The 26421-nt window shown below is 50.9% G+C and overlaps 1 protein-coding gene across 6 annotated transcripts; it reads left to right on the top strand.

Annotated features, from left to right (window-relative positions):
* Positions 1–152: 152 nt before the first annotated feature.
* On the top strand, positions 153–25579 carry Pou6f1 (POU class 6 homeobox 1). Of its 6 annotated transcripts, none has more exons than XM_050122478.1 (12): positions 153–415; positions 3674–3740; positions 5864–5956; positions 7658–7853; positions 13687–13808; positions 14901–15126; positions 15642–15895; positions 16458–16586; positions 17141–17257; positions 20218–20359; positions 21126–21294; positions 21973–25578. In XM_050122478.1, the coding sequence occupies exons 3-12, from the start codon at positions 5909–5911 to the stop codon at positions 22316–22318; spliced, it is 1749 nt and encodes a 582-aa protein (XP_049978435.1). In that variant the 5' UTR covers positions 153–415; positions 3674–3740; positions 5864–5908; the 3' UTR covers positions 22319–25578. The 6 variants fall into 6 exon arrangements, with proteins under 6 accessions (XP_049978435.1, XP_049978434.1, XP_049978430.1 ...); XM_050122477.1 differs by having other exon boundaries at positions 156–415; positions 15645–15895; positions 17141–17344; positions 21973–25576; XM_050122473.1 differs by having other exon boundaries at positions 158–415; positions 17141–17344; positions 21973–25463.
* The last annotated feature ends 842 nt before the right edge of the window (positions 25580–26421 follow it).

The following is a 26421-nucleotide window of genomic DNA, read 5'->3' as shown; positions in this document are numbered from 1 at the left end:
TCCTGACCGCCGCCCCCGGCGGCTGGCGCGGGAGGTGCAGCATGCGGCAAAGCGCTTTGCATAAATTATGCTCATGACGCAGCAGCTAAAAAAATCCAAGTAGCAGAAGGAGGGAAAGGGGGGGAGGGAGGAGGGGGCGAGGAGGGGACTGCACCTGGCCGCCCCCGCCCCCGGCGTCCCGGCCCGCGCGTGGCCAGCAACCCACCACTGCTCCGCTCTGCCAACCCCGGCGGGGGGCTCGGGGGGCGGCGGGTCCCGAGAGGCTCTGGGCCGAGCGAGCCGGGCCGAGCCGCTCCGGCTTCTTTGTCTGCGGGCGGCAGCCTCGGCCACGGCCCCCTGGCCCGGGCAGGGACATGAGTGTCTAGTCGGTGGCCGCTGGGCAGCCGGGGAGCGGGAGGCTGGGCTTCGGGCTCCGGTGAGTAGCGGGGTCCGGGGCGGGGAGGGCTTTGCACAGAGGGGGAGGGGGCCGGGCAGGGGAGGTTTCGGATTTGGTTAATATGCAATGCCCGTAATTAGCATAATTTATATATTTATGATAAAGAGGAAAAAGGCGCGGGGCCGGGGCGGCGGGCTGCGGCCCGGGAGGCGGGAGCTGTGGGAGCTGACGGCCGCGCTGTCCACTTGAGGCCGCAGACCCCGGGCCGCGCCCTGGTCCCCCGGTGCCCCGCGGACACCCGTGAAGAGGCGGCTGCCAGGAGGAAGCCCTGCCCTAGAGCCCGGGTTGGGTCTCGGGAAAAGGCTTGCAGAGCCCTGGAGACCCGGACGCTTGGGTTCCGGCGACCTGTCACCACTCCCCCGGAGAAAGGGCGCCAGGGACTCTGGGGTAGAGACCTCGCTGTGGCTGGAAGGATGGGGAAGTGGTGGGAGGGTCGCCGTCGACCAGAGCGTGAGCACTTCATAAATATTTAATGACAGTATTAGTATTAATAATGTCATAAAATGGGCCCCGTGTGTCCTCCCGGGACATTTGCACCTGGCAAGGCCGAGGGCTCTCCAGAGTGGCTTCTAACCCACTTGAGCGCTCAGATCGCTGCCTGGGCTGGGCTGGAAAGCCTAAAACCTTTACAGAATAGTCCCTGAGGCTGTCAGGAGGAAATAAAAGCTTATCAAGAAGCCTTGCTAGGCCAAACACAGGAAGCTCTAGCAGAGATGGAGAAACTGCAGCCTCTTCGCTCTAAGTTCTTGCTCGTGAAACAGAAGGTTGATCTTCAGTTCCATAAGTGTATATACCTCCTCCTGTCACTTTGGTAGTCCACGCCAGTCAACACTGACAGGCGAGAGGCGCATATGTTTTGATTGAAGTTGGTGCTCGGGGTGATGTTTGTGTGACCCAGACAGTATAACTACATTAATTGGTTCTATAACCAGCAAGGGCCACACGAAGACAAAGCCCCACACCTGTCCAGGAGTGAGCAAATGGATCATAAACACCAAAACAAACTAGAGAATCCGGAGAGGGAGGAAGGGGGAGAGAAGGAGAAAGAGAGGGAGGGAGGAGGGAGGGAGAGAGAGAGAGAACCCTGGTTTTCTTTTCCTCCTTGAGGCACCACTACAGGCAGCTAAGGAAAGGTGAGGCTGTGGCTCAGAGCTGTAACCCAGGCAGAGGGGATGATGAAGCAGGAGTATCCGAGATTCACATAGTGAGACTGCCTCAAAAACTAAAGACAAACAAAAGCCCCAAAACAAGCATCAACTTCAATAAATACAAAACAGAAAGGGGGCGCTGGCTAGCCGGCTCCGCCTGTGCTGCCAAGCCTGCCACTGGATGTTGGATCTCTAAACCTCACGTGGTAGAATCCAAGAAATGACTCCCACAAGTTGTCTTCACACGCAGGCTGTGACACGGGCACACCGTGGCACTCGGGCTCCAGCACGGTATACACACACAGACTAAGTAATAAATGTCAAAAAAGAAGAAAAGCAGCAAATGTCAAAAGCAAACAGGCAGAACCAAAATCTAGCAACAGCAACAAATGACACAAAAAAGCCAGACATTGGTGGCGCACACCTTTAATCCCAGCACTCAGGAGGCAGAGACAGGCAGATCTCTGAGTTCGAGGCCAACGTGGTCTACAGAGTGAGATCCAGGACAGCCAAGGCTGTGCAGAAAGACCCTGTTCAAAACAAAACAACAACAACAACAACAAGAAAAACAAAACACTAAACAAAAACAAAGGAAAGAAAGTCTGGAGATAGAGCTCAACAATATATTACATCTGTACAATTCACACACACACATTTGAACGCACACACACACTCAAACATATGCACACAGGCACGCACACACTCAGCCTAATGATGGTAAGGAGAAAGTACATGTCACAAATTAGAAGACACTGGCTCTATAACCAGGTGGTGGTGGCGCACATCTTTAATCTCAGCACTCTAGAGGCAGAGGCAGGTGGATCTCCGTGAGTTCGAGGCCAGCCTGGTCTACAAGAGCTAGTGCCAGGACAGGCTCCAAAGCAACACAGAGAAACCCTGTCTCGAAAAACAAACAATAAGAAGAAGAGGAAGATGAGGAAGTTGAGGAGGAGGAGAGGAAGAAGAGGAAGAGGAAGAGGAAGAGGAAGAGGAAGAAGAAGAAGAAGAAGAAGAAGAAGAAGAAGAAGAAGAAGAAGAAGAAGAAGAAGAAGAAGAAGAAGAAGAAGAAGAAGAAGAAATTGGTGCTGTGTGTGGTACTCAGGGGTGCAGCACTGACCTAGCATACACAGGGCAAATTCAAACCCCAGAAATGAAAATTAAGAAATAGAAAAGAAAGAAAAGTGTTTTCTAAAAGGTTCTCTGCTTCAAGGGAAAAAAAGAAACATGAGTGCAGTGTACAAGCTTTTTTTTTTTTTTTGCTGTCTAGCCCCATGTCATTTATTAAAAGCTTGAGTTATCTGATTTAGTTGGCTTTTATTTTTAATGTGTGTTTGGGAGTTTCTTAAATCAATTAGAAAAAGTTGTGATGAAGTTCAGAGTGCTAACCTGGTTTGTTGGCACTGGCTGGGGATAGTAGGTGTATTGTGTGAGGGCACAGCTTGCTCAATTGCTAAAGCTTCATAGAGTTCCAGCTTTCACATTCAAGTTGAATCAGATTGTTTTCTAAGACAGCTATGAACAAACAATTCACCAATTTTCATTCACTCAAGATAGGTAATGCAATTTCTGATGAAATGTTTTCTATTCTTTTATCTTCTCTTATTTCTATGATTTGTCAGAATTTGGTGTTTTATATTAATTCTGAAGTTAAGTAGTCCAGCTACTAAATGGCAACAGCTAGGGGAGCATAGTACAGTTAAACCAAGCTATATAGTTTTTGAATGAAGAGGAAGCCAGTCTGACTGATTTCAAGGCCCTTTAATTAAATCTGTCATTTTGTATGCTTTATTCAAAATATATTACCCCATTCTGAAAGGCCATGTTAAGTGTGTACAAGCTTTTAATGGCAGCTTTGGGAGGCAGAGGCAGGCTGGGCTCCGTGAGTTCAAGGCCAGCCTGGTCTACAGAGTGAGATCCAGGACAACCAGGGCTATGCAGAGACCCTGTCTCCAAAGAGAGATCAGCAGAGAGAAAAGAAAAGAAAAGAAAAGAAAAGAAAAGAAAAGAAAAGAAAAGAAAAGAAAAGAAAATAATCTGGCGTACACTCACATTTCCTCCATGGTTAATTACTGTGCTATTATAACACTAGTGCTCGGCTGTAACTCCGCGGCAGAGTGCATGCGCTGGGTCTACCTTCCTGTCCCATAAGTAAACAAGTAAGTAAAGCCATAATGGTAACCATTTACATTTTATACTATTTTATGATTTGAAACGTTTTGTATGCATGCTTTGTTTCAGTTAAAATATCAGCAGTAGTAGAACTGGGTATGAAACTCGGTTGGGATAGCGCTTGCCTAGCCTACATGGAGCCCCGGGTTCCATTCCCAAGGCCCCATTAGCTTAGTATGTGCACCTGTAACCCCAGCACTTGGGACTGGGAGACAGGAGGACAAGAAGTTCGAGGTCATCTTCAGCTAGGTTGGGAGTTCCAGGTCAGCCTGGAATACATGCATCTTGTCTCAACAAACAAACATGCAAACCAGAACAATAAGAGTAACACTGATGTAGTGTCTGCGTGCTAGGCCCTATTGTTACGTAAATATTACCAATTTAATGCTGGACATAGCGGCATAAGAATGTAGTGATCACTTGATTAGCCTAGCGATGTAGAAAAGCCCTGGCCAAAAACATTCCCTTGGGAGCTGGAGAGGTGGCTCACAGTTGCGAGCACCTGCTGCTCCAACAGAGGACTGTGTTCCATTTCCAGTGGCCACACGGCACCTCCCTACAGCCTGTAAACCCAGGAACAGTAGGAAAATCTGTAGAGAAAGCAGATGAGGAGCTCCCAGGGGCTGGGAAAGGCAGTGCCTGCGGAGTTTCGTGTTCGTGAACTAGAAGTGCTCCTGGATGCACAGCCTCGTGAGTGTACAGAATCCTGCTGAAAGAGATGCTTTAAAACCCCGGAAGTGCTGGCCCACACCGCTAACCCCAGCACTCAGCAGTCAGAGGCAAGTGGCTCTCCGAAGTTCTAGGCTAGCCTGGTCTATAATGAGCACTTGCTAGTGCGCACCAAGCCTTGAGTTCAGTCCCCCCCTCCCCCGCATCCCAGAGAGAGCGATGGATAATACAATAAAATACTTAAACTGGTGAGCTCTCTGCATGTGACTTTATATTTGTTGGGGCTGCTGTAACAGAGTATCGTCCCTGTAGCTGGTAAACAATAGAAACTCACGGCTGCTGATGCTGGAGGCTGGAAGGCGGAGGTCAAGTTGTCTAGTGAACTAGCCTGCCTTCCTAATCTCACCTCCCAGACACTCTCATCTCTTCCGTCTGTCACCTCGGGGCTTATGATTCCAACAGATGAACTGAGAGGGAGGCAAGCTTTCAGACCATAGCAGAATTTTACCTCAGTTTATAAAAGGCTTGTGGGGCTTTGGTTATAGTCCGGTGTTGTAGATGTGCATATAACTTGACTAATTTGTTCAAGGCCCTAGATTCAGTCCTTGGGATGACAAAAAAACCTTACAGGAGAAAAAGGTAAAGTGAGATATAGACCAGTGTTCTGGTCCCTCAAGTGTGACACGGTGGCAATGACATCCCCAGTCCCCAGAGTGGAGATGAGTGATATGTCAGTGTCATCCCACAGCAGGTGCCCAAACTAAACGTCAGTTACCTTTTCTCCTACATCTCCTACACAAATGTCTAACCTGTTTGCCTACTTTTTTAAAAAAATGACTCCAGCCAGACAGCCTGTCCTCACACGGGGTTCACCCACTTCTTGCTTCCTGCTCCTGGTAGGCTATGCCTCCGCTGGGAACACATTGCCTCCTGTGTACTGGACAGCATGGTCCCTGGGCCATCCCTGCAGAGTCTCTTGAAATCCACCACCAAATCTGAGGCTCCAAGGGCTGTGGGGAGGGGTCTAGGAAGCGGCATTTTTTGGTCTAGCTCCAGAGAGTCAGAGCACCGGGTTGAATTCTCTCTACTGCCTCTTCGGGAAGTGCCCAGGGAAACACTGATGTCCAGAACCCTCCTCTCGCCTTTGCCCAAGGTTCCAAGTGTCTCTTAGCTCCACCTTGGACTCTTGTGGACTGGGGGACCCCAGGGACAGATGACCTCCCTCTCTCCTTTGCCTTCCTAAACACAGATCTTCTGGGTTCCCCTGGGTGCAGGCTCTCCAGGATGCTGGAGTCTTCAAAGTTTTTAGCGTCTTGCTTTGTTTTCTTCTGTGTTCTCAGGAGAGCCTGTCTTCTCTTCTCCTACTGTTCTAGTTCTGACTTTTCTAGGCAGCCTGGAAACTTAGGCGCCGCAGCTCACCAGCCTTTGCTTTCCTACCCAGAATGCACTAGGTGGGGACTGGCACCCACCCCACCCGGCAGTGACCATGGATCCTGGAGCTGGCTCTGACTCATCTCTGACCGTGAATGAGCAGGTATCTCCTGGGGGTGAGAAGTGGGGATGCTGAGGGTCACGGCCTGAGGGGTGGTATGGCCAGGGAGAAGGACATAATGGGGCCTCTCACTGTCTGTCTCTTATTAAAGTTTATGATCACTCGACCTGCCCAAAGGAGTGTCTACTGGAATTTCTTGGGCGGAGTTTGGGATCTTAAGTAGCAACTTTGAAATTTAAATTAAACTCCACTGGGTAGCTGGAGAGATGGCTCTGCAGTTAAAAGCATTGACTGGTCTTGCAGAGAACGTGGCCTTGAGTCCCCACACCCTCGAGGCTACTCACAACCTAGTTCCAGAGCATCCGATGCCCCCTTCTGGCCTCTGCAGGTGCTACATGCATATGGTGTGCAGATATGTATACATGCAGGCAAAACACCTAAAATGAATACACATAAAATGAAAAGTAAGATCTCAAACACCTGTTAAAGTACACAAATACCTATACATGTTTGAACAGGTGACTTCGTTTTTCTTTATGCTTCTATGTATTTTCTGTGATTTCTGAAATGACTAAGCCTTAAAAGAAGAAAACAAATCAGTGTCCTTTGAAATGAAATCATAGTGAAATCCCCCAGGTCAAGGTTGAGTCTGCCAAAGGAACCTGCTGTGGTATATATTCATTCCTCTTGATGGCTCCCAGAAGCCTTTTCTGGCACGGTCGGTCTATGGCAGAGCCAGTTTCCAGGCTGCAGGGCTGGAGTGGTTCTAACCACTATTGATGATGGACACAGCTCTTTCTCACGTATGGGGTTCACTGGGGATTCTGAAGGGCCAGGATGGTGCATTTCAGTGATGGAATAAAGAGCTTTGTACAGGGTGTGCAGGGTGTTTGAGCAGGGACTCGCGGAAGGTGCCCTCGCCCTTTGAGAACGCCGACAATGGAAATGAGGTCCTTGGGATACACAGAACAGGGTAGGGTGAGGCAGGAGAAACTGTATTTGGTGATTCTTGACCCTTCTTTGGGGGAACTTAGCTTGCAGGGAACTTGTGGTGTCTGAGTTTAGAAGTTACTCAAGGGTTGGAGACATGGCTCAGTAGGTAAAGCATTTGTAGCATAGACAGCCCGAGTTAGATCCTCAGGACCCACATAAGAACGCTGCATGCGGTGTGTATGTCTGTAATTCAGCCCTACTCCCATGAGTGAGAGAACCTCCTGGAGGAAGTACACAGCAAGGTGAGAGGAGAGAATCCCTGAAGGTGCGTGAGCACTGTGTCATGCGTGCATGTGTGCACACACAAGAGCATGCACACACCACACACAACATTAATGAAGACAAACTGTAGAACACTGTGGAACACTCAGTTTCCACACTCCCCCTCTGGGAGCCTCCAGGTGGTCTCTAAGGGAAGTTAGGACAGATTTCTTCCTGGTCTCTAGAACCTCAGTATCCGAGAGGATGCTCTTGCAGGCTCCAAGAATGAGCCATTTCCCACTTCCTGAGATAAGTCCAAGATGGGGAACAAACAGAAATATCTCCAAATGGTTTGGCACTTTTCTTTCTGCCTCCAGGGCCTGCTTGCTTCTAGCAGCTCCTTGTTGGAAATCAGGGACAGTAGCCTGGCCCAAATTCTGGCCTTCTCAGAGTTCCCGTTCTCTGGATGAGAACTCCACATGCTGAATCCTCCCATCCCCAGAGCGCTGGCTCCTTTTCCAAGCGCTGTCCCCCATCCCCTACTTGCAGGTCATTGTGATGTCAGGCCATGAGACCATCCGAGTGCTGGAAGTCGGGGTGGACGCTCAGCTCCCGGCTGAGGAGGAGAGCAAAGGACTGGAGAGCGTGGCTGCTGACGGCTCCCAGAGTAGAGGCCCTGCCGAAGCTGGCGAACCTGCTGCTGAAGCCGGGCAGCGCGACCCAGACCACTCTGCAGAAGCAACTGGTAGGAGGCTGTCGCTAATCTGCTGCTTCTCTCTCTTGGCCCAGGTGGCCCAGGTGGCATTAGGGCCTTGTCTTCCTGCCCGTTTGGCGCCTCTGGCCACAGTCCATAATGCTGGCCAGTTTCCAGGAATACCTTACCCTCCTTATATCTAGAATTGGGCTTATTTGCACCCATGCCTGAACTGAGATGGCTTTGGGTGAAGATTGGCACATCTGGCCTAGAGAGGGTCCTAGGTCTACACTAGACTGCCCGAGCCATGGAAGGAGAGAGACTCTCGGGATCCCTCCAGCTTGCCAGCTATATCCCGTTTATAGCAGAGCTGGGAGATCCCAGGAGCCGAGGGTGGAAGGACATCTTGTCTCCCTTGAGCTAAGGATCAGATTAGGACATTGCCTGCCTGCCTTCACTGGGTTTATAGGTGCTGTCCTTCAACACTGCCGCCAGGGTGTGAGGTGAGTTCTGGCCTGACGCAGCTGGAGAGTCGCTGGCGCAGCTTAGCTGTGGGGGCCGTCCCTTGTCTTTCTTCACCTGCACCTTGCATGCAGCTGTTGCATCTTGTAAGGATCCTGAACCTCCTTGCTACTTTCCTGAGTCCCACGATCCATCTCTGTCAGCCTTCAGCCTTTCTTTCTTTTTTTATTCTCCGACAGTCTTATACCTATGTATCCTGAACTTTCACCTTCTCTCCGCCACTGAAACCCTTCTACTTGGCTGCCTGTTTTTTTATATTTTTTAAAAGCCACCAAGTTTAACTTTCATTGCTTGCATGAGGATGTGTGAAGGGTTAGTTACTGGAATGTGGACAACTTACTAGTGGCTATACTACTGAAGGAACTGACCAGTACTTATTCATGGCCCACAGTTCCTCAGTAAGGAAAGTAAGTTGGCCCCTTGCTGGTATTTGATGTATTGGTGACAGGCCTGGTCTTGTGCAGTAACCACAGCTACAGTTAGTCCCTAAGTGCAATAACTGTGTCATATCCAGAAAGCAGACTCCCAGCACCCCAGAGTCTCTGGCTTTCCCATTCCAGCCTCCTCTTCTGAGCTATTCCCTAAGCCTCCGGGCAGGGGGGAGAGGGGGGAACGGGGCGCTGATACAAATGTCTCGCTTAGGACTGACCAGCTCAGGGTCTCTTATTCTCCATGTTCTGACCCTCTGTGTGTCTGGATCAGCCCCCACTCACTGCAAAAAGAAGTTTCTCTGTTGGAGAAGGAGAGTTCACCATGTCCTAGTCCGTCGTATTGCTCCTTAACCTTCCCCTTACTGGACATGGGTGCGCAACCTCTCAGCAGGCTAGCGGCTTCGCTTACTGCTCCCTCTCCCGTACTGGACAAGGGTGTGCAAGCTCTCGGCAGGCTAGCGGCTTCACTTACCGCTCCCTCTCTGAGGGAGAGAGAAAGAAAAAGAGCACCCCGCCCCCAGCCTAGGAAACTCTGTTCCAGTATGGAGGCCAGGATGACCCCCCTGCTTCTAAAGGAGAGGGCTTCAGAGATGGGGCACGACAGACAAGGTCGCTGTCCCTGCCATCCTTTGGACTCACAGGGCCATGTGGAATGGATTCTTTTTTTGGAAAAATTCAGGGAGTTTCTTGGGTTTATCCACAGTGCCCATTTTTCCCATTTTCTTGACCCCATTTTTTTCTGGTGTCAGGATTCTCCTCTGACCCAGCCTGCTCTCTCTTAAATCAACTGCTCACGCCATAGCACATGTGTTATAGTGCTGAGCGTCTTTTCTCACCGCTATAGACGGCTTCACCGGAGTCCAGGGGTTTGAGCCGGGGCAGTCGGGTGACGGGTCCTTTCGGTAGCTACAGTATTAAGATGGGACCGAGCCATCAAAACAAGCCCAGGTAATAGGAACCTCAGGGCGAAGAGTCTAGTGGTTCACGTCCCTCCGACTACGTCCTCGTCACACACTCTGTCCCTTCTTGTGGTGCAGGAGGGAAGACTCTGGAATTGAGACACACCCCCATGTTTTTTCATCTGCTTTTTTTCCATTATTTTCTTAGATTTATTTCTGTGTGTGGGTGTTGTGCCTGCATGTACCACTTATGTGCCTGGAACAGTCAGAGGTCAGAAGAGGCTATCAGATCTGGGACTGGAGTTATAGATGGTTAGCATTACAGAGCCATCATGTGGGTGCTGGGAGCTAAACCAGGGTCCTCCACAAGTGTAGGCGGCGCACTTAACAGCCGAGCCATCTCCCCATGCCGTGCTATGCCCACTTCCTGTGCTGACATGGTCTCACACATCTGCTTTGGATTCGGCCCACCCTCGGCTATTTTATCCTCATAAACAGTACTTCTTTCAGTGTGTTTGTACTGATCTTTATTTCTTTATAGTATGGCCCACTAAAATTTCTTTGAAGAAAAGCTACTTGTTAAAACTGAGTGTTGTGGCACAAGACTATAACAGTGGCGCTGAGGAAGCTGAGGCAGAAAGTGCTGAGAGCCTGAGACCCGCCTGGGCTGGATAGTGGTTGCCAGATAGCACCGGCTATAGTGTGAGACCTGTCTCAGAGAAAAAAGAATCACTTATTGATATAGAAGGAAATTTTAAAAGAAGACCAGTTATTAACAATAAGAAGAGAAGGCGGCTGGGCATGGTGGCACACGCCTTTATTTATTTGTTTTTTAATTTTTAATTTTTTTTAATGATTTGTTTACCTTTATGTTCATTGGTGTGAAGGTGTCAGATCTCATGGAACTGCATTTTCAGACAGTTGTGAGCTGCCATGTGGGTGCTGGGAATGAACCTGGGTCCTCTGGAAGAGCAGTCAGTGCTCTTAACCGCTGAGCCATCTCTCCAGCCCCTGGCACACGCCTTTAATCCCAACACTCAGGAGGCAGAGGCAGGAGGATCTCTGGGTTCGAGGTCAGTGTGGTATAAATAGGAAGGAGAGACCCTGTGTCAAAAGAACCAAGAGCAAAGGAGGAGGAGGGGGAGGAACCCTGGCTTTAAAGGTGCTGCTCTCCTGATAAACCAGAAAAACAGCAAAAAGGGACTGAGCCTGTGGCTTGCTGGTACAGCTTGCTTAGCCTGCAAGAGGTTCTGAGTTCAGTCCCCTCTACCACGTACAAGTGGGTACGGTCACATGCCTAGGTAATCCCAGCAAGTAGGAGGTGGAGGTGGGGCCATCAGGAGTCTGAGCAAGTAAAAAGAAAAGAACAGTGATAATGGTGGAGCCAGGTATGCGGGCCAGGCCTGCAATCCCCACACTGAGGCAGGGCTGAGGCAACAGGACTGCTGAGGAGTCAAGGCTAAATTCAAAACCTGAGTTCAAAACCAACCTGGGCTACAGCGCGAGACTCCCGGCTCAAGGGGAAAAAAACAAAAGCTGGCTAATCTAAACTCAGTGGTATTGTGTCGAAACAAGTGTCCCATCTTTCTGTAAAACAGGCCGGTCTTGAACTCATTGTGAATTCTCTGTTCTCCTGCCTCAGCCTCCTACTTACTAGGGTTAGAGAATCGCACTGCTGGCTGTGGTCCCGCTTTGAAACTGCGCCCAAATAGACCGGCGTTTCCTTTCTCTGCGGTAGGCTTTTGTCCCTATCACATTTCCACTTTCTGTGCTTTCTTTCACTGATTTATTATTTATGTGTGTGCACGCACACACATACAAACATGATAGGCACACATGTGGAGGTCAGAGAACAACATACAAACTTGGTTCTCTGCTGCTTCCAGGTGGTTCTGGAGAAGCACTCTGGATCGACTTGTTGGCAGGAAGGCTTACCTGCTCCACCATGTTGCCAGCCCCACATTCCTGTTTGCTTAGGTTTCGTTACATTTGTCCAACATAATGGGTGTCAGTTTTCCTATATTCAGATCATCCTGACTGCCCTTGTTCTCTCCAACAGTTAATGACCTGACTTCCCTTCACAGAAGAGAGGACCCTGACTCTTGCTTTTCTTTTTCTGGTTTGTAAGGGCTGTGTCATATGTGTGTCTCTAGTTCTTTAAACTTTCTGGGTTTTATTATTAGGTTCTGGGAACAGTTAAAGGCTTAAGTTAAGTTGTTTCAAAACAAAAACAAAATCTCCCAAGCACAAAACAGCATAGGCTAGGACTGCAGGGTTTGACAGGACCTAACAGTGCCACCCACTCTGCTGGGCACTGTGTTCCAAAGGAGCTTTAAAGTGGGGTTGGGAAGGGGGAGAGAGATTGATTAACTGATTGATTGGTTACTGGTCTTTATTCTTGACTTTCCAATTCAGGCCTGGGCCTAGAAATAAATGCTCAGCCAGAGCATATTAAGAGCCCAGGCCGGAAGCCAGGTGGTGGTGGCACACGCCTTTAATCCCAGCTCTCGGGAGGCAAAGGCAGGCAGATCTCTGTGAGTTCGAGACCAGCCTGGTCTACAAGAGCTAGTACTAGGGCAGGCTTCAAAGCTACAGAGAAACCCTGTCTCCAAAACAAAACAAAACAAAACAAAAACCCCAAAACAAAACAAAGAGGCCATGCCATGTGGTTGTGGCACACACTTTTAATCCCAGCACTCAGGAGGCAGAGGAGGCAAAGCTCTGTGAGTTCGAGGCCAGTCTGGTCTACAGAGCGAGTTCTAGGACAGCCAGGGCTACACAGAGAAACCTTGCTTCAAAGGAAAAAAAAACCCCAACCCACTTATATGTCCAACATTCATCACCCAATAACTAAATTCTACTTTTTTACTATTTGTTTGTTTGCTTGATTATTTGGCTATCTATCCTCTATCTATCCATCTATCTATTTTCAGTGCTGGAGATTGGACCAGGCAAGCAGTCTACCATCTATCTATCTATCTATCTATCTATCTATCTATCTATCTACCTATCTACCTATCTCTCTATCATCTATCTATATCCATTCATCCATCTATCTGTCTATCTATCTATCTATCTATCTATCTATCTATCTATCTATATCCATCCATCCATCCATCCATCTATCCATCCATCTATCCATCCATCTATCCATCCGTCCGTCCGTCCGTCCATCCATCCATCCATCCATCTATCTATCTATCTATCTATCTATCTATCTATCTATCTACCTACCTATCTCTCTATCATCTCTCTATCATCCATCCATCCATCCATCCATCCATCCAGGCAAGCAGTCTACCATCCTGCTGCATCCCCAGTCTTAGATTCCTATTCTTGTCTGATTTATGAAATTATAGCTTTTGTCTCATTGTTGCGGGCTGTAATAAGGTTTCCTGGCAGGGCACCCCAATTCCTGAATTGGCCAAGTCAGAGGAGGTGAAAGCTTGCAGTTCCTGGAACATTCTTTTGGAAGCTCATAGAACCTGCCCTTTTTGAACAACAGAGAAAAACTGAGTGGCCTGAGGAGCTGCCGTGACCCTACAGTGTGACAACGATGTGCCCGGTTTTCAGGGATTTTGCACTTTTAGGACTTGCCCCTTCCCAGGCCTCTGAAAACAGGACAGTTCAGTCACTGTCTGAGCCTAGGACAGTGGCTATTTTCTCTCAGCTCTGGCTTTTCCTTCCATGACATACATTTGCTTCAGCTGCTATGTGACAGACCACAGTGTCATGCAGAGCCCGACATTCCCTTCCACAAGATGTGGGAAGACAACACCTCCCTTCCTGGTGCGACCCAGGGCTCTCCAGCCTCCTAGGCATTACTAGCAGCACTCGGGGAGTGCCCTGCGGGCCAGGGAAGGCTACCAGCTGGCCCAAGACTTGGGGAGCTGCCCCATGGGCCAGGAAAGGCTACCAGCTCACCCGAGACTATGCAGAAGTAGAGCATGGGGCTGCAGACTGGATGCTCCGGTCACCCTCCACGCACACCAGGCTCACTCCTGTCCTTCTTTTTCTCAATGTCACATGAAGTGAAGTCGCTGCCTGGGATCCCTCCGATTCCTGCCCCAGCCATTGCCACCTTCAGCCAAGCCCCAAGCCAGCCTCAGGCATCACAGACCCTGACACCACTGGCCCTACAAACTGCCCCCCAGGTAAGGGCCACATCCGGGAACCAGACAGAGGGCAGTGGGCAGGAGCAAGCATGGGGTGGCCATGGGGTTGGAAACCGCATGAGGCAGGGCAGGACGGAGGCTGTGGCTTGAGGGAGGAAATCGCCTACTTAGGTATCCCAGGCTCTCTCTGCCCCAGATCAGCGAAGAGGATGTGTGGGTTGCTGCTGGACAGCTTCCCTGGGTCCAGAGGGGATTAGGGTTAACTCTTTCCTGGGAGGATTTGTGCTTATCTGATAATGAAATGAATAAGCACCCATGTCAGCCCCTTCAACAGAGGAAGAGTTAATGGATTGCCCAGTCTTCAGTTAAGTTATAATACTGCCCAACCAATGAAGGGGCCTATAGAATCCCACAGGCCAGCGGAGCCTGAGTGACCTCTGCTCGTGCACTGACCTCCAAGGCTTCTAGCCAGGGTGCCCCCCATTAGAGCCTCTTGGAGGCCTTTGTGGGCCCTGACCACTTGGGAGCAGCCTGTGGCCCCCATTCTCTGGCCACAAAACAGTGGGTGCACTAAATGGCCAGCTCTGAAAACACACATACAAGTGACATTACACAGACTGAGCAGGTTGTACTTAGGGCTTTGGGAACACACACACACACACACACACACTAATAAAAAAAAATGAGGCCATATGAAAGAGAGTAAGGAGCTGAATAATGGAGACTTTGGAGAGAGGAAAAAGAAGGGGAAATGATGTGATTGTTTTCTAATCTCAAAAACTAAAGGAAACAATGAGAAAGAACAAACACTGTACCCGCAAACACGCCCGGGGAAGGTCTAAGAGGCAGCACACTGCAGGGGGCCGTGCACCCTGACCCTTGGATGCAGGGCCAGTCCTTTTCCTGGGCTGGCCCTGGAAAGTCAGACTATCTCTGCAGGCAGGATAGTCTGGTCCAGACACCGTGGGTTAGGCTTCGGCTGGGGCTACTCTTGCTTTCCTCAGCCTTTGTCCCCCTGCCCTCAGAATGCTTGCTTATGCTCAGCTGGGTCCAAGAGGCCCTCGTTTGCGCTGTGGATGTTGATTTTTTTTATTTTTTCTTTTCTTTTTGAAATCTTGTTTGCTTTTGCAGGTCTTGACTCAGGAAAACTTAGCCACAGTTCTGACAGGAGTTGTGGTTCCGGCAGGGGCGGTTACTCAACCTCTTCTTATCCCCATCAGTATTGCAGGTCAGGTGTCTGGGCAGCAGGGGCTGGCCGTGTGGACAATCCCTACAGCAGCCGTGGCTGCCCTCCCTGGACTGGCCGCTGCGTCTCCTACCGCGGCAGTCTTCAAGCCACCGTTAGCTGGGCTCCAAGGTAACGGCAACTCTCCCCAGGACTGCACCGGGCCCCCACCACCCTACACTGCCACCCCTGCACGTGTGCTTACCATGTTGGACTCAGATCCTGCAGTCCACCTGGGGTAACAACCCTGGATTCTGGATCCAGTGTCATAGGCACTCAGCCACAGAGCCGCTGCACCGCCTCGGGACCCTAGGCCAGGACACCAGGCTGGCCAGCAGGCCTGTCTTCCTGCAACCAGCTGCTTGAGACTGCCCCCTCCCCCTACCAGCATCCACCCCATGACCAGCAAGACGGACCACAAGAAGAGTCAACATCTGGTTCTCGAACCTACATGTCTGCTGACCCAAGGGAGGGGGGAATAAGAGATGCTGGCGTGTGTCAGCCCTTCAAGAATCAAGGGAATTGCAGCTGCCCCACGCCCAGTGCCCCCAGTGTCCTGTCAGTTTCGTACCAGATCCCTTGGGACTGGAACCAAGCCGGGTCACGGCTCGGCCCTTGAGCGCCTCTGTCTCTGCCTTGCTCCATAGCAGCTGCCGTGCTGAACACCGCTCTCCCGACACCTGTACAAGCTGCCCCACCAGTCCAGGCCTCCTCTCCCACCCAGCCCCGGCCACCAGCTCAGCCCCAGACGCTGTTCCAGACCCAGCCGCTGCTACAGACCACGCCTGCCATACTCCCACAGCCCACTGCTGCCACCGTCGCCGCCCCCACCCCGAAGCCAGTGGACACCACCCCACAGATTACCGTCCAGCCTGCCGGCTTCGCGTTTAGCCCAGGGATCGTAAGCTGCTGCCCTCACCCAAGGGCTCCAAGGGATGGACCAAAGTTTGGGCCAAGGGTGGAACTTACCCCACAGTGGAGGACCAGCCCCTTGAATACAGCCATTTCTGATGCATCAGCAAAGATGGGCTCCCTCTGAGGTCTTCTCCTTGCACCTGTCAGCCTGTCCTACCCAGACTAAAGCAAGCAACGACTGGGGAATTGCTCCAGACGGAACTGCTGGACCAGCCTTGGGGGCGGGGCACGCAGGAGCAGCTCAGCTTCATGCTGGCATCTATCCTGTGTGGCTCTTGGTTTGGGAGCAGAGAATCAGGCATGACTTGGGGGCACTTTTGTTCTTCTAGTCTGGTCTTCTGCCCTCCTAGACTTAACTGGAAAAAGCAGTAGAAGTCACTGTTCTGTGACTGCCCCTCCCTGGTTCCCCGCTGTCCCCTTACTTGTCCCTCTAGCCTTGACTATTTAGCCAGTGGACACCCTCACCGCTCGAAAGTCTCAGCCCTCTTTCCTCTCTCTGGTCTTTCTTGCCCCTTGGCCTCTGAGCAAGGCTCTTCCTCTACCCACAGATCAGTGCTGCCTCCCTCGGGGGACAGACCCAGATCCTGGGCTCCCTCGCCGCGGCTCCAGTCATTACCAACGCCATTCCCAGCATGCCGGGGATCAGCAGTCAGATCCTCACCAATGCTCAGGGACAGGCAAGTGAGAGCAGGGCTGAGGGGCGGTGGCTGTGGGCGGCTGGCTAGGAAGGGCTGCATACGTGGTCTTAGCAGGGCGTCAGCCGACGTCAGTCCAGGAGAGAGTGTAGTTGCCACTGCACCTGCCAGTGCTGGCTCTAGTGGGGGATTTTATCCACACAGTTCCCGCTTTGTGGTCGGGCCTCACGCTCCGTGCTTTCTCATGTATTATCTCACTGAGTACAAACCTTTCCGGGGATCTTTTGTTTTATAGGAGAGAAGGGTAAAATTCAGAACTACTAAACCCCACAGCTAACGTGTGGCAGACTAGCAGAGAGTTTCCAGTTCTCTGATATACAAAAAACCCTTCACCTGCCTCATCCCAGCTCTAGGGACAGCAAAGAAAGGAAGGCTTGAGTGTGAGTCCTTTACTCTGCCTGTTGAGAAAGCAGAGGCCAGAATGCTTAAACAGCTTCTCAGAGTTAGTCTCTTGCCTGCAATTGTGGGGATTTGAGTTGGTGATCCTGGATGCCCCACTCCCCTCAAATTTAGGGACCATGCCTTATTTTCTCCAGGTTATTGGAGCACTTCCGTGGGTAGTGAACTCGGCTAGTGTGGCCACACCGGCACCAGCACAGAGCCTACAGGTCCAAGCCGTGACTCCCCAACTCTTGCTGAATGCCCAGGGCCAGGTGATTGCAACCCTAGCCAGCAGCCCCCTGCCTCAACCTATGGCTGTCCGGAAGCCAAACACACCGGAGTCCCCTGCTAAGAGTGAGGTACCAGGTCTGGGGGTATGGATGGGCACGGGAAGGCAATACTGTGTAGCATGGCTACTTCCCTCTGAAACTTCTGGGAGAACAAGGCGCCTCTCAAAGTGAGGACCTCCCACAGCAGAAGGCTTATATGAGTTCACACATACCCCGCCCAGGGAAACAGCTCCCATTCTCAGGCCGCTACATACCGCAACATGTGTCTGTGCCCACGGAGGTCAGAGAGCACGGGAAATGAGTGAGCACAGCAGATTGGACGCTGGTCATCCTTTGGGGAGCAAACGGCTAGAAAAGCCCCGGGTTGTGAATTCTGTACCCCGCACACTGGGCATTTTGACTCTTCTTTGTTTCCATTCTAGAAGAGATTTTGAGTGCCCATTATGTACCAAATGCTAAGGATGCAGGATGACTGGGATTGCTTGCTACCTAGGACACCTTAGGTATGAAGGAGACATGCATCAGGCCTGTAGAACCCCACAAACGAGCCCCGACAGGCTGGGGTCAGGACAGCTCCAGAGAGGAAGGATGAGTTGAATGTAGGATGTGCTGTCTGTGGGAACTGAACAAGCATGCGGCCAGAGTGGGGGTCACTGGCTTGTGCCCTGGGGTCTCCTGCAGGGGTCTGCAGGACGAGTTCCCAGATACGCTCTATTAGGCCCACGATTGTCTAATGCTATGTGTTTGCCTCCAAGAAAATTGTAAATGACCCTTAGTCTCATCTGGAAGAGATTGGCTATAAGAATTCCTACTTCTGCTGGGTGGTGGTGGTGACACCTTTAACCCCAGCACTTGGGAGGCAGAGGATCCCTGAGTTTGAGGCCAGCCCCAGTGTACAGAGTGAGTTCTAGGGCAGCCGGGGCTGCACAGAGAAACCCTGTCTCAAATGAAAAAAGGGGGGGAGAGAGAGAGAGAGAGAACAAAAAAGGCTTAAGTTTGGGGGCTGGAGAAAAGGCTCAGCAGTTAAGAGCACTAGCTGTTCTCCCAGAGGACCCAGGTTCAATTCCCAGCACCCACATGGCAGCTCACAACTGTTTGTAACTCCAGTTCCAGAGGACCTGGCTTCCTCACACAGACAAATATGCAGGCAAAACACCTGTGCACATAAAGAAAAAAAAAGGTAAACAAAACAAAAACCAGAATTCCTACTTCTGTCACGCATAGTGGTACACATGTGTAATCTTAGCCTGGGCTATGTAGGGAGTTCAGCTTAGGTTATGAGCTCCTGTCTTAAAACACAAAAACAAAAATAAGACAAACAAAAATCCTCTCCAGATTTTATGAATATTACACCAAGCAACTGACACTCTGGTGTACGGTTAGCTTGTGACGGTAGTGCTGACTCTCATCATGGCAGGAGCTGCTGCCACGTTCTCAGTGGCTGACAGATGTGCTTCATGTGCTTCTCAGACCTGCCCCCAACTGACAGATGTGCTTCTTAGACCCGCCCCCAACTGACAGATTGACAAGTGTGCATCTTAGACCCGCCATAACTGACAGATGTGCATCTCGGATCCTCCCCCAGCTGACAGATGTGCTTCTTAGATCCGCCCCTTTAAGTTTTTCCTTTTTTATCTATGCTGCTGGGGATTGAGCCCAGGGTCTTGTTCATGCCAGGTACAGCATTATTGTCTGGTTCTCTGAGCCCTAGTAGTTCTAGGGAAAGACTAAAGCCAGGTCCTGGGGACTAGGGGATAGGTTTAAGAGCTAGCAGGAGACAGAATCCAAAGAACAGAAAATCCAGGAAAAAACTGGATTTCCTAAAAAGCTTATGGGTTTTTTATTTTGTTTTGCTTTTGTTTTTGGTTTTTTGAGGAAGGGGCATCATTGTCTAGCCCTAACCATCCTGGAACTAACTATGTAGCCCAGGCTGGCCTAGAACTCAGAGACCCACCCACCTCTGCCTCCTGAGTGCTGGGGCTAGAGGTGTGGCACCACACTGGTTGGTTTTGCTTTAAGTCATACTAATAATGCTAATTTCAGATGTTTGTAGTTTGTCCTGATCATAAATAAGATACATAACTTTAATTAACATTACAACATTATATATCATATAAAAAATAAAAATCAAAGCCAGGCAGTGGTGGCGCACACCTTTAATCCCGGCACTCGGGATGCAGAGGCAGGTGGATCTCCATGAGTTCGAGGCCAGCCTGGTCTACAAAAGCTAGTTCCAAGAAAACTAGGACTGTTACATAGAGAAATCCTGTCTAGAAAAACAAAACAAATAAACAAACAAAAGAAAAGAAAAGAAAGAAAAGGTAAAAATTGGGCTAGGTAGATAGATCAGTGGTCCAGATGCCCATTGTGCTCTGTGCGGACTGGAGTTTGGATCCCCTGCACCCAGGTAAATGTTGGGTGAGTGTGGTGGCCCATGTGTAACTCAGCACTCAGAAGGCAGAGGACGCCAGAGCAGTCTGCTAGCCACACTAGCCAGCCACGTGAGTGAATTCTGAGCTCAACTGAGAGAGACTGCTTTGGTGAATGAGGTGGAACCCTTAATGTCAGCCTTGGACCTCCACTCTCATGTGGCACACATGTATACCCACATACATGCAGACGTGTACACACACAACACAGATGCATGAGAGAAAAAATAAGAATTAAGACAGGTGTGGTGATACATACCAGTAATCCCAACATTTGGGAGGTGTAGGCAGGAGGATTATAAATTCGAGGTCAGCCTTGGACACGGAGAGAGAACAATCCCATCTCTTGTTAATATTATCAGGTAGCTTCTAGTTCTGCTTTTGGATGGCCCCAGGCGGGAGTGCCTGGGTAGCTCAGAATTTCCTGTCCATCTCTCTCCTGGTGCTGGCTTCCCAGGGATTGAGACCCCCTAAGTTAGGCACGGGTCATGGAGCTTGTGTCTCTTCTCATAGATGCAGCCTATCCAGCCGACGCCGGCTGTGCCGCAGCCTGCCGTGGTCATCACCAGCCCGGCCTCAGGAGTCAAGCCTTCTGCCTCAGCTCCCATCCCAATCACCTGCTCTGAGACCCCTACCGTCAGTCAGCTGGTCTCAAGTAAGTGACTCGAAGAAGAGGAATGTGGATCTGGGGTACCGGGAGCACCTCCAGTCCCAGCTGCTCTAAGACTGGGATGGGAGGAGCCTTTTAGTGCAGGAGTTGAAGGCCAGCCTACTGAGGCCCTGTCTCAAGTCAGTCCATAAATTCCTGGTGTCCAAAAGGAAAGGGTAAAGGCCCAAAGCAGAAAGGTGGTAACTCTGAATTTCTTTCCCATTTATTTGTTTGTTTGGGATTAGGGGTGGGGCGTGAGTATCCATGGCGTGCATGTGGGTCCCACTCAGGTCTTCAGGCTGAGTGGCGAGTGTCTTTACCCACTGAGTCTCTTGCCTCTACCAGCAGGTGGCTTTCTTACTCCCTTTCCTGTTGGAGTGGCTGTGAACATGGTGGAAGTGAGGCTGCTTAGCCGTCCATCTGGTCACGCTTTGCCACTGGCTAGCTCAGTGTGGTCTCACCCAGTTCTGAGAAAGACAGATAGCCAGTAGGTGTGCCTGGGACCAGACTAGGGAGCGTGGGAGAGGTGAGCAGTTAGACCTGGGAGAACTAAGAATAGACCACCTCAGTAGCTTGTTCTAGAGCCCTTTCCAGCAAGTCCTGTTCGTCGGGGGGGGGGGGGGGAGACGCGGTGATGAGGGTCTGTTGGTAGAGGTCCCCAACCCCTTTCCTACACCAGGCTAGACCCATGGCCCAGAGTAGCATGATGGCTGTCTTCATCAGGAGGCTTCATCAGGAGGCTGACTCCTCCTGGTCCTTCCCTCTGTCCCAGAGCCGCACACCCCAAGCCTGGATGAGGACGGGATCAACTTAGAAGAGATCCGGGAGTTTGCCAAGAATTTTAAGATCCGGCGGCTCTCCCTGGGTCTCACACAGACCCAGGTTGGCCAGGCTTTGACTGCAACAGAAGGTCCAGCCTACAGCCAATCAGCCATCTGCCGGTAAGTACGAGTATCCCCAGATAAAGCCAGGATAAAGCTCCGTGCCATAGCCGGCTGTCATGGGAATCCGGGAATCCAGTCCCTTTTCATGTTTCCCCTCACGCTGACTCCTTCCAGATAAGGAATACTGTCCTGTTGAGGGCATGGCCACTTGGAGTAGCCAAAGACTGACCCAGGCTTCTAAAGTTTAGGTAGATTCCAACCCTGAGTATTTAGATGTTCACGGGAGGGAGGCCACTGAAGCCTCCTAGCAGGAGAGAGTTATGACTTAGAAACGTGCTCGGTCTTGGCCCTCGGCTGTCAGTCCCCTGGTGTGTGCCTGCTGCCTTGCCTCCCACGCCTGCCAGGTCGGCTCAGCTTGAAGGTGCAGCAGGCCTTGTTCTGAGGCTGCCGTGGGAGCAGTGAGAGGAGAGTGGGTCTTTTGATGATTCAGGACTTCAGTCATTTGGGGGTGAAAGTTCTGGTCAAGGCAGAGCGTGCTGTCATTGCCTGCCTACAGAGGCTGTGGGCATCTCTCCTTCATGAGGCCTGGGATATGGAAAGTCTGAGGAATCTGGGCTTTGAGGGGCCAGGAGGGTGGGGACACTGAGAAGCAGGTGAGCCTCCCCTGCGAGTAATGTTTTTCCCTCATGGGAGATGTATGGAGGAGCAACTGCACTGTCGCGGTTCCTTCTCCAGGTTTGAGAAGTTAGACATCACACCCAAGAGTGCCCAGAAGCTGAAGCCGGTTCTGGAGAAGTGGCTGAATGAGGCGGAGCTCCGGAACCAGGAAGGCCAGCAGAATCTGATGGAGTTTGTAGGCGGTGAGCCCTCCAAGAAACGCAAGCGGCGCACCTCCTTCACGCCGCAGGCCATAGAGGCTCTTAATGCCTACTTTGAGAAGAACCCCCTACCCACTGGCCAGGAGATCACCGAGATCGCTAAGGAGCTCAACTATGACCGTGAGGTGGTACGGGTCTGGTTCTGTAATCGACGCCAGACACTCAAAAACACCAGCAAGCTGAACGTCTTTCAGATCCCTTAGGGCTTCCTCTCAGCCCTTGTTCCAGCACTTTCTACTGTTCCCTCAGCAACTGGCTGTCGTCACTGCGGCGACAGTACCATGTGCAGCTGAGCTTGCCCTAGGTCATGAGACTCCACCTGTGCATGTGTGTCAATGCCTGCCTCTTCTGCCCAATATGTCACACCCTGGGGAGGCCCAAGGGGCTGCATGAGAGCCCTAGGCTCTGGGCTGGGCACATGGAAGGAGGGGATTTATGGCATTCTCTCAAAAAGCACTTTGCCAACATGGTTTCTGAAGGGTATGTTCTGGTTGGAAACCAGAAAGGCTCTGTCTTTGGGGCAGGGCTGTAGCAACTCTTTGGGAACGCTGTGCACTAGCTCTTGTTTTTGGTGACACTCTCCACCCCTTGCCCTTAGCTCCTCCGAGGTTGTGCCAGTGTGACAGCTCACCCAGCCTCACACTGCCCCCTTTTACTTTTGACACGGGCACATTGAACCCCTTAAAGGACCAAGGAGATGAAGTTCAGAAGTGTGACTCACTGTCTGCCTTGACCTCCAGCAGAAAGTCCCGTAACTGTGGGGTCAGATGCTGGGAGGTTCCTCCTGGGGTCCTGGGAGCGGTGGGATTGCACTAATGCAGAACCTTTCCTCTGCAAACCAAGTGGGAAGGAAAGCAACAGCGAACTCTCCCATCCTGGAGAGTCTTAGGTCTGTCGCAAGTCTGGAATTTAGTAAATAAGGCCATCCACCCAGATTTTAATCTAATTGTCATCTGTGACTGTCCTCCAAGAAAAGCTCTCTAGGGAGCTGTCAGCTTGGGAACATTTCCACTGCCCACTCACACAGGCAGCTACAGGGGGCGCGGATACCCTCTCTTATGCCCATACCCATCTCATTCCAGCACTGAGGCCTCTTTAGAGGAACAAACTGAGTGAGAAGCCAGAAAGCAAGGAGCCGGAGTGAGGAGGAGGGCAATGTTCAGAAAGATGATGGTCCAGGAAGACGTCTAGTTGACACTGGCTTACCTCTCGCTTTCTTTGTAACTTTAAGTCTTGGATGTTGGAGTTTTCACTTTGTCAGATTGCAGACCAGGTCTGTGTGTGACAAGCCCCGGGCCGCTCTGCCATGCTCCTCTGAGCCAAGAGTGCCCAGGTCGGTATGGACTTTGCCTCCGTAGGTGATGGCACGCTGGGGGCTAGCATCATATTCAAGTCTCTAAGTGAGCTTCCAGAAACAGGGAGGCTGGCCAGCCCTTTGATGTCAGTGTGTTTGCTGGAGAACATAGCTCGGTGGGAGAGAACTTAGCACTTACAAGGCTCCAATTCAGTTTCTAGCACTGAGGAGAAATGCAATTAGTATTTGGTTTCAGGAAGTCAGGAAAGAGCTAAGATAATTGCTTGAATGACCCCAGAATTGCCACGTAGACTGCCCTTGTCTACAAGGATAAGGACAACCAGTCACTACTTTTTGGTTTGGTTTGTTGTTTTGTTTTTTGAAATAGGATCTCACTTAGTCCAAGCTGACTTGAAACTTGTGGTTGAAAATGACCTTGAACTCCTAATTGACCCTCCTGTGTCCACCTCCCAAGTGCTGGGATTATAGCCTGTGCCACCGCGCCACCGTGCCACTGCTCCTGGCTCTTCTCCACTCTCAGCCTTACAGAGCCTGCGGTGTAGATGCCCACCTTGCACCTCGTGTGATCTGCCCCGAGGAAATGACAGTCAAACAAACATTACCTTCTCTGCTGATCACAGTGCAGAGACACTGAGGCCTCGCTTCCTCTCTTCTCTGTCCCCTTTCCTCTTGGGTCCTGCGGTCCCAGTATGGAGAAGCAGCTGGTAGCTCTCCAGTGAGACGGGGACAGCAGTCTGTGAATTAACACACACACTCCACGGCATTCACACCAACCAAACCTGCTGGGGTCTGCAGGGGATAAGGAGGCAGGTGCGCAGCTCTCCTGACTCTGCCTCCCAGGACAGCGTGTCCCCAGAGGGGGAAGGCCATCTCCTTGACGACTGTGATTGTCAGCTGCTTCCGTGTGATGGGAAGTCAGGAGGGTACTGCACGTGAGTTTTCAGTGCTGATGCTTACATCTTGGAGCTTATCAAGTGACTCACTTGAGAAATTTTATGCAGCTTTTCTTGCTCAAAACCTGCACCCAAGAGTGCTGTTTTCTGTGGGGTGGCATGCTGTATGAAGTGTGGCCATGCTGCGGCCATGCAGGAGGATGCCATCTGTTCTGTGGCATGATGGGAAAAAATCATGAACAACTGATCTAAATTAAATCTGGCCTGCTTTCTCACCTCGTCCTTGGTCTAAACTTGTCTTCCCAAGGCGGGACTAGAGTAAACCATTTTCTCCTGTGTAGGAAAGATGCATTCGGAACAGTAGGAGAGCCCTGATGTTTACAGGCTGGACTTCCCAAATGCGAGGTGCAAGGTATGCATAAAGTGTCCTCAAAGTATAGTTTATTTCGACCTATGAACTCTGCCTCTGCTCCCCCAGTCTGAGCCACTAACCTACAAGGTAGTTTTTGTTGTTCTTTGGGTTTGGGGAACATTAGACTCTAAAAAAGAGTTAACAGTTTTATTTCGAAAGCACCCTCCTGGACTTAAGCCCATGCCCAGTGGCTCTCTTGCTCTGGAAGACAGGAGAATGGGCAGAAAGCGGTCAAATCTGTGGTTGGCTAGTTCGAAGTGGCAGGAAACTAGAACTGTCTATGGCCTGCTGAATCAGCTGGGCTCTTTGACCCTGCGCTAACTATGGCGTTTTTTTATCCATGCAAAGTCCAGAGAAGAAACTGGTCACGTGAACTGTAAATGCACTTGAGTTTGGAATGAGAAAGCCTGATGTGTTTGTGTTCTTGAAAATCCAGTCGCCTTCCTGTGCCCAGGATTCCCTCCCTGCCTGCTAGGCCAGATTCTGGCATTGACGTCCTGATGGTCTCCCCGCAAGGGGCACTGCCCCTGGAAGCTGGGAGGAGAACAGGGGAGAAGCACTTGGTGTAGTTGTGTGAATAAACACTATTTTTTCTTTTGTATTGCTCTGCCTATTTTGTTACATCTCAGATGTGAGGGAGCCGAGGCTGCATCAGAGCTGCCTTTGTTGCCGAAGGCTTGCCTAGAGGGACAGACAGGTCAGCGCCCGGTTTCCACGTCACGCCATCCTGTTTGGGCCTTCCAAGCTTTGACTCTCCCTCTGGGGATGGGGGTGTGCAGGGCTAAGAGGGCCCTTTTTCTCCTAAACTATCCTTCTGGTACTTAGTGTCTCAGAATCTCCTGCCGAGGCTGCTTTTGCATTCTTCTTCGACCCAGTGACAGGCTATGCTGTTGGTGTGTGAGCCTCCAGTTCCTATCCAGGCTGTAATAAAAATCCCTCATCTTGAGCAGCTTTTAATAAGTGAAAGTCCCTGCTTATAGTTTTGGAGCCTGGGGGGGGGGTGTTGTCTACCTGGACAGAGCCTGGTGTCTATCTGGTGAGGGTCTCTACCTGGAAGGTATCTATCCGGTGAGGGTCTCTACCTGGAAGGAGCCCTGTGTTTATCCTGTGAGGACCTCTTCCTGAAAGGATCCTGGTGTCTATCTGGTGAGGGCCTCTTGCTCATAAATGGATGTCTTTACATGGAATGTTTTGTGGTAGAGAGAAACATGCTCCCTCAGGCATCTTTTTAAAGGGCTCCGTGCCCTCATGACTTAATCAACAGTAACAACAGCTTGATTTATACAGCTCAGCTCTTTATTAAAATTGCTTTGTGCTAAGCGGCTCCTTCCCCAGCCTGCACATGTTCAGGACAGGCCTGCCTCTGAGTTTAGAGTTTAAGAGCCAGCTGCCAAGAGGGCTCCTCTTGCCCCGTCTACCTCTAGGAGTGGTATTCATGCCATGTCCCTGGCTGCCCTCACTCACCTGGCGTGGATGACTCTGAATGGAGAAACCTAAACGGGCAAGAATAAGTGAGCCCTTCCCTCCACTTCATTCCAGATCAGTTCTTCCTCCCTGCCCAAGCCCAAGGGGTTAAGGGATGCCAGAGTCTGACCCAAGGCTTGGGGTATCTCGGAATGGAGTTGGTCTTGAGTTTTACTCTTCCTTTCTACCTGACCAGAACTCTGAGACCTATATGCCCAATGC

This window comes from Alexandromys fortis, unplaced genomic scaffold, assembly GCF_014885135.2.
Source record: "Alexandromys fortis isolate MF-2015 unplaced genomic scaffold, M_Fortis_MF-2015_v1.1 scaffold_216, whole genome shotgun sequence".
NCBI lineage: Eukaryota > Metazoa > Chordata > Mammalia > Rodentia > Cricetidae > Alexandromys > Alexandromys fortis.
Note: the sequence above shows the minus strand (reverse complement) of the source record. Positions and strands in the feature narration are given on the sequence as shown.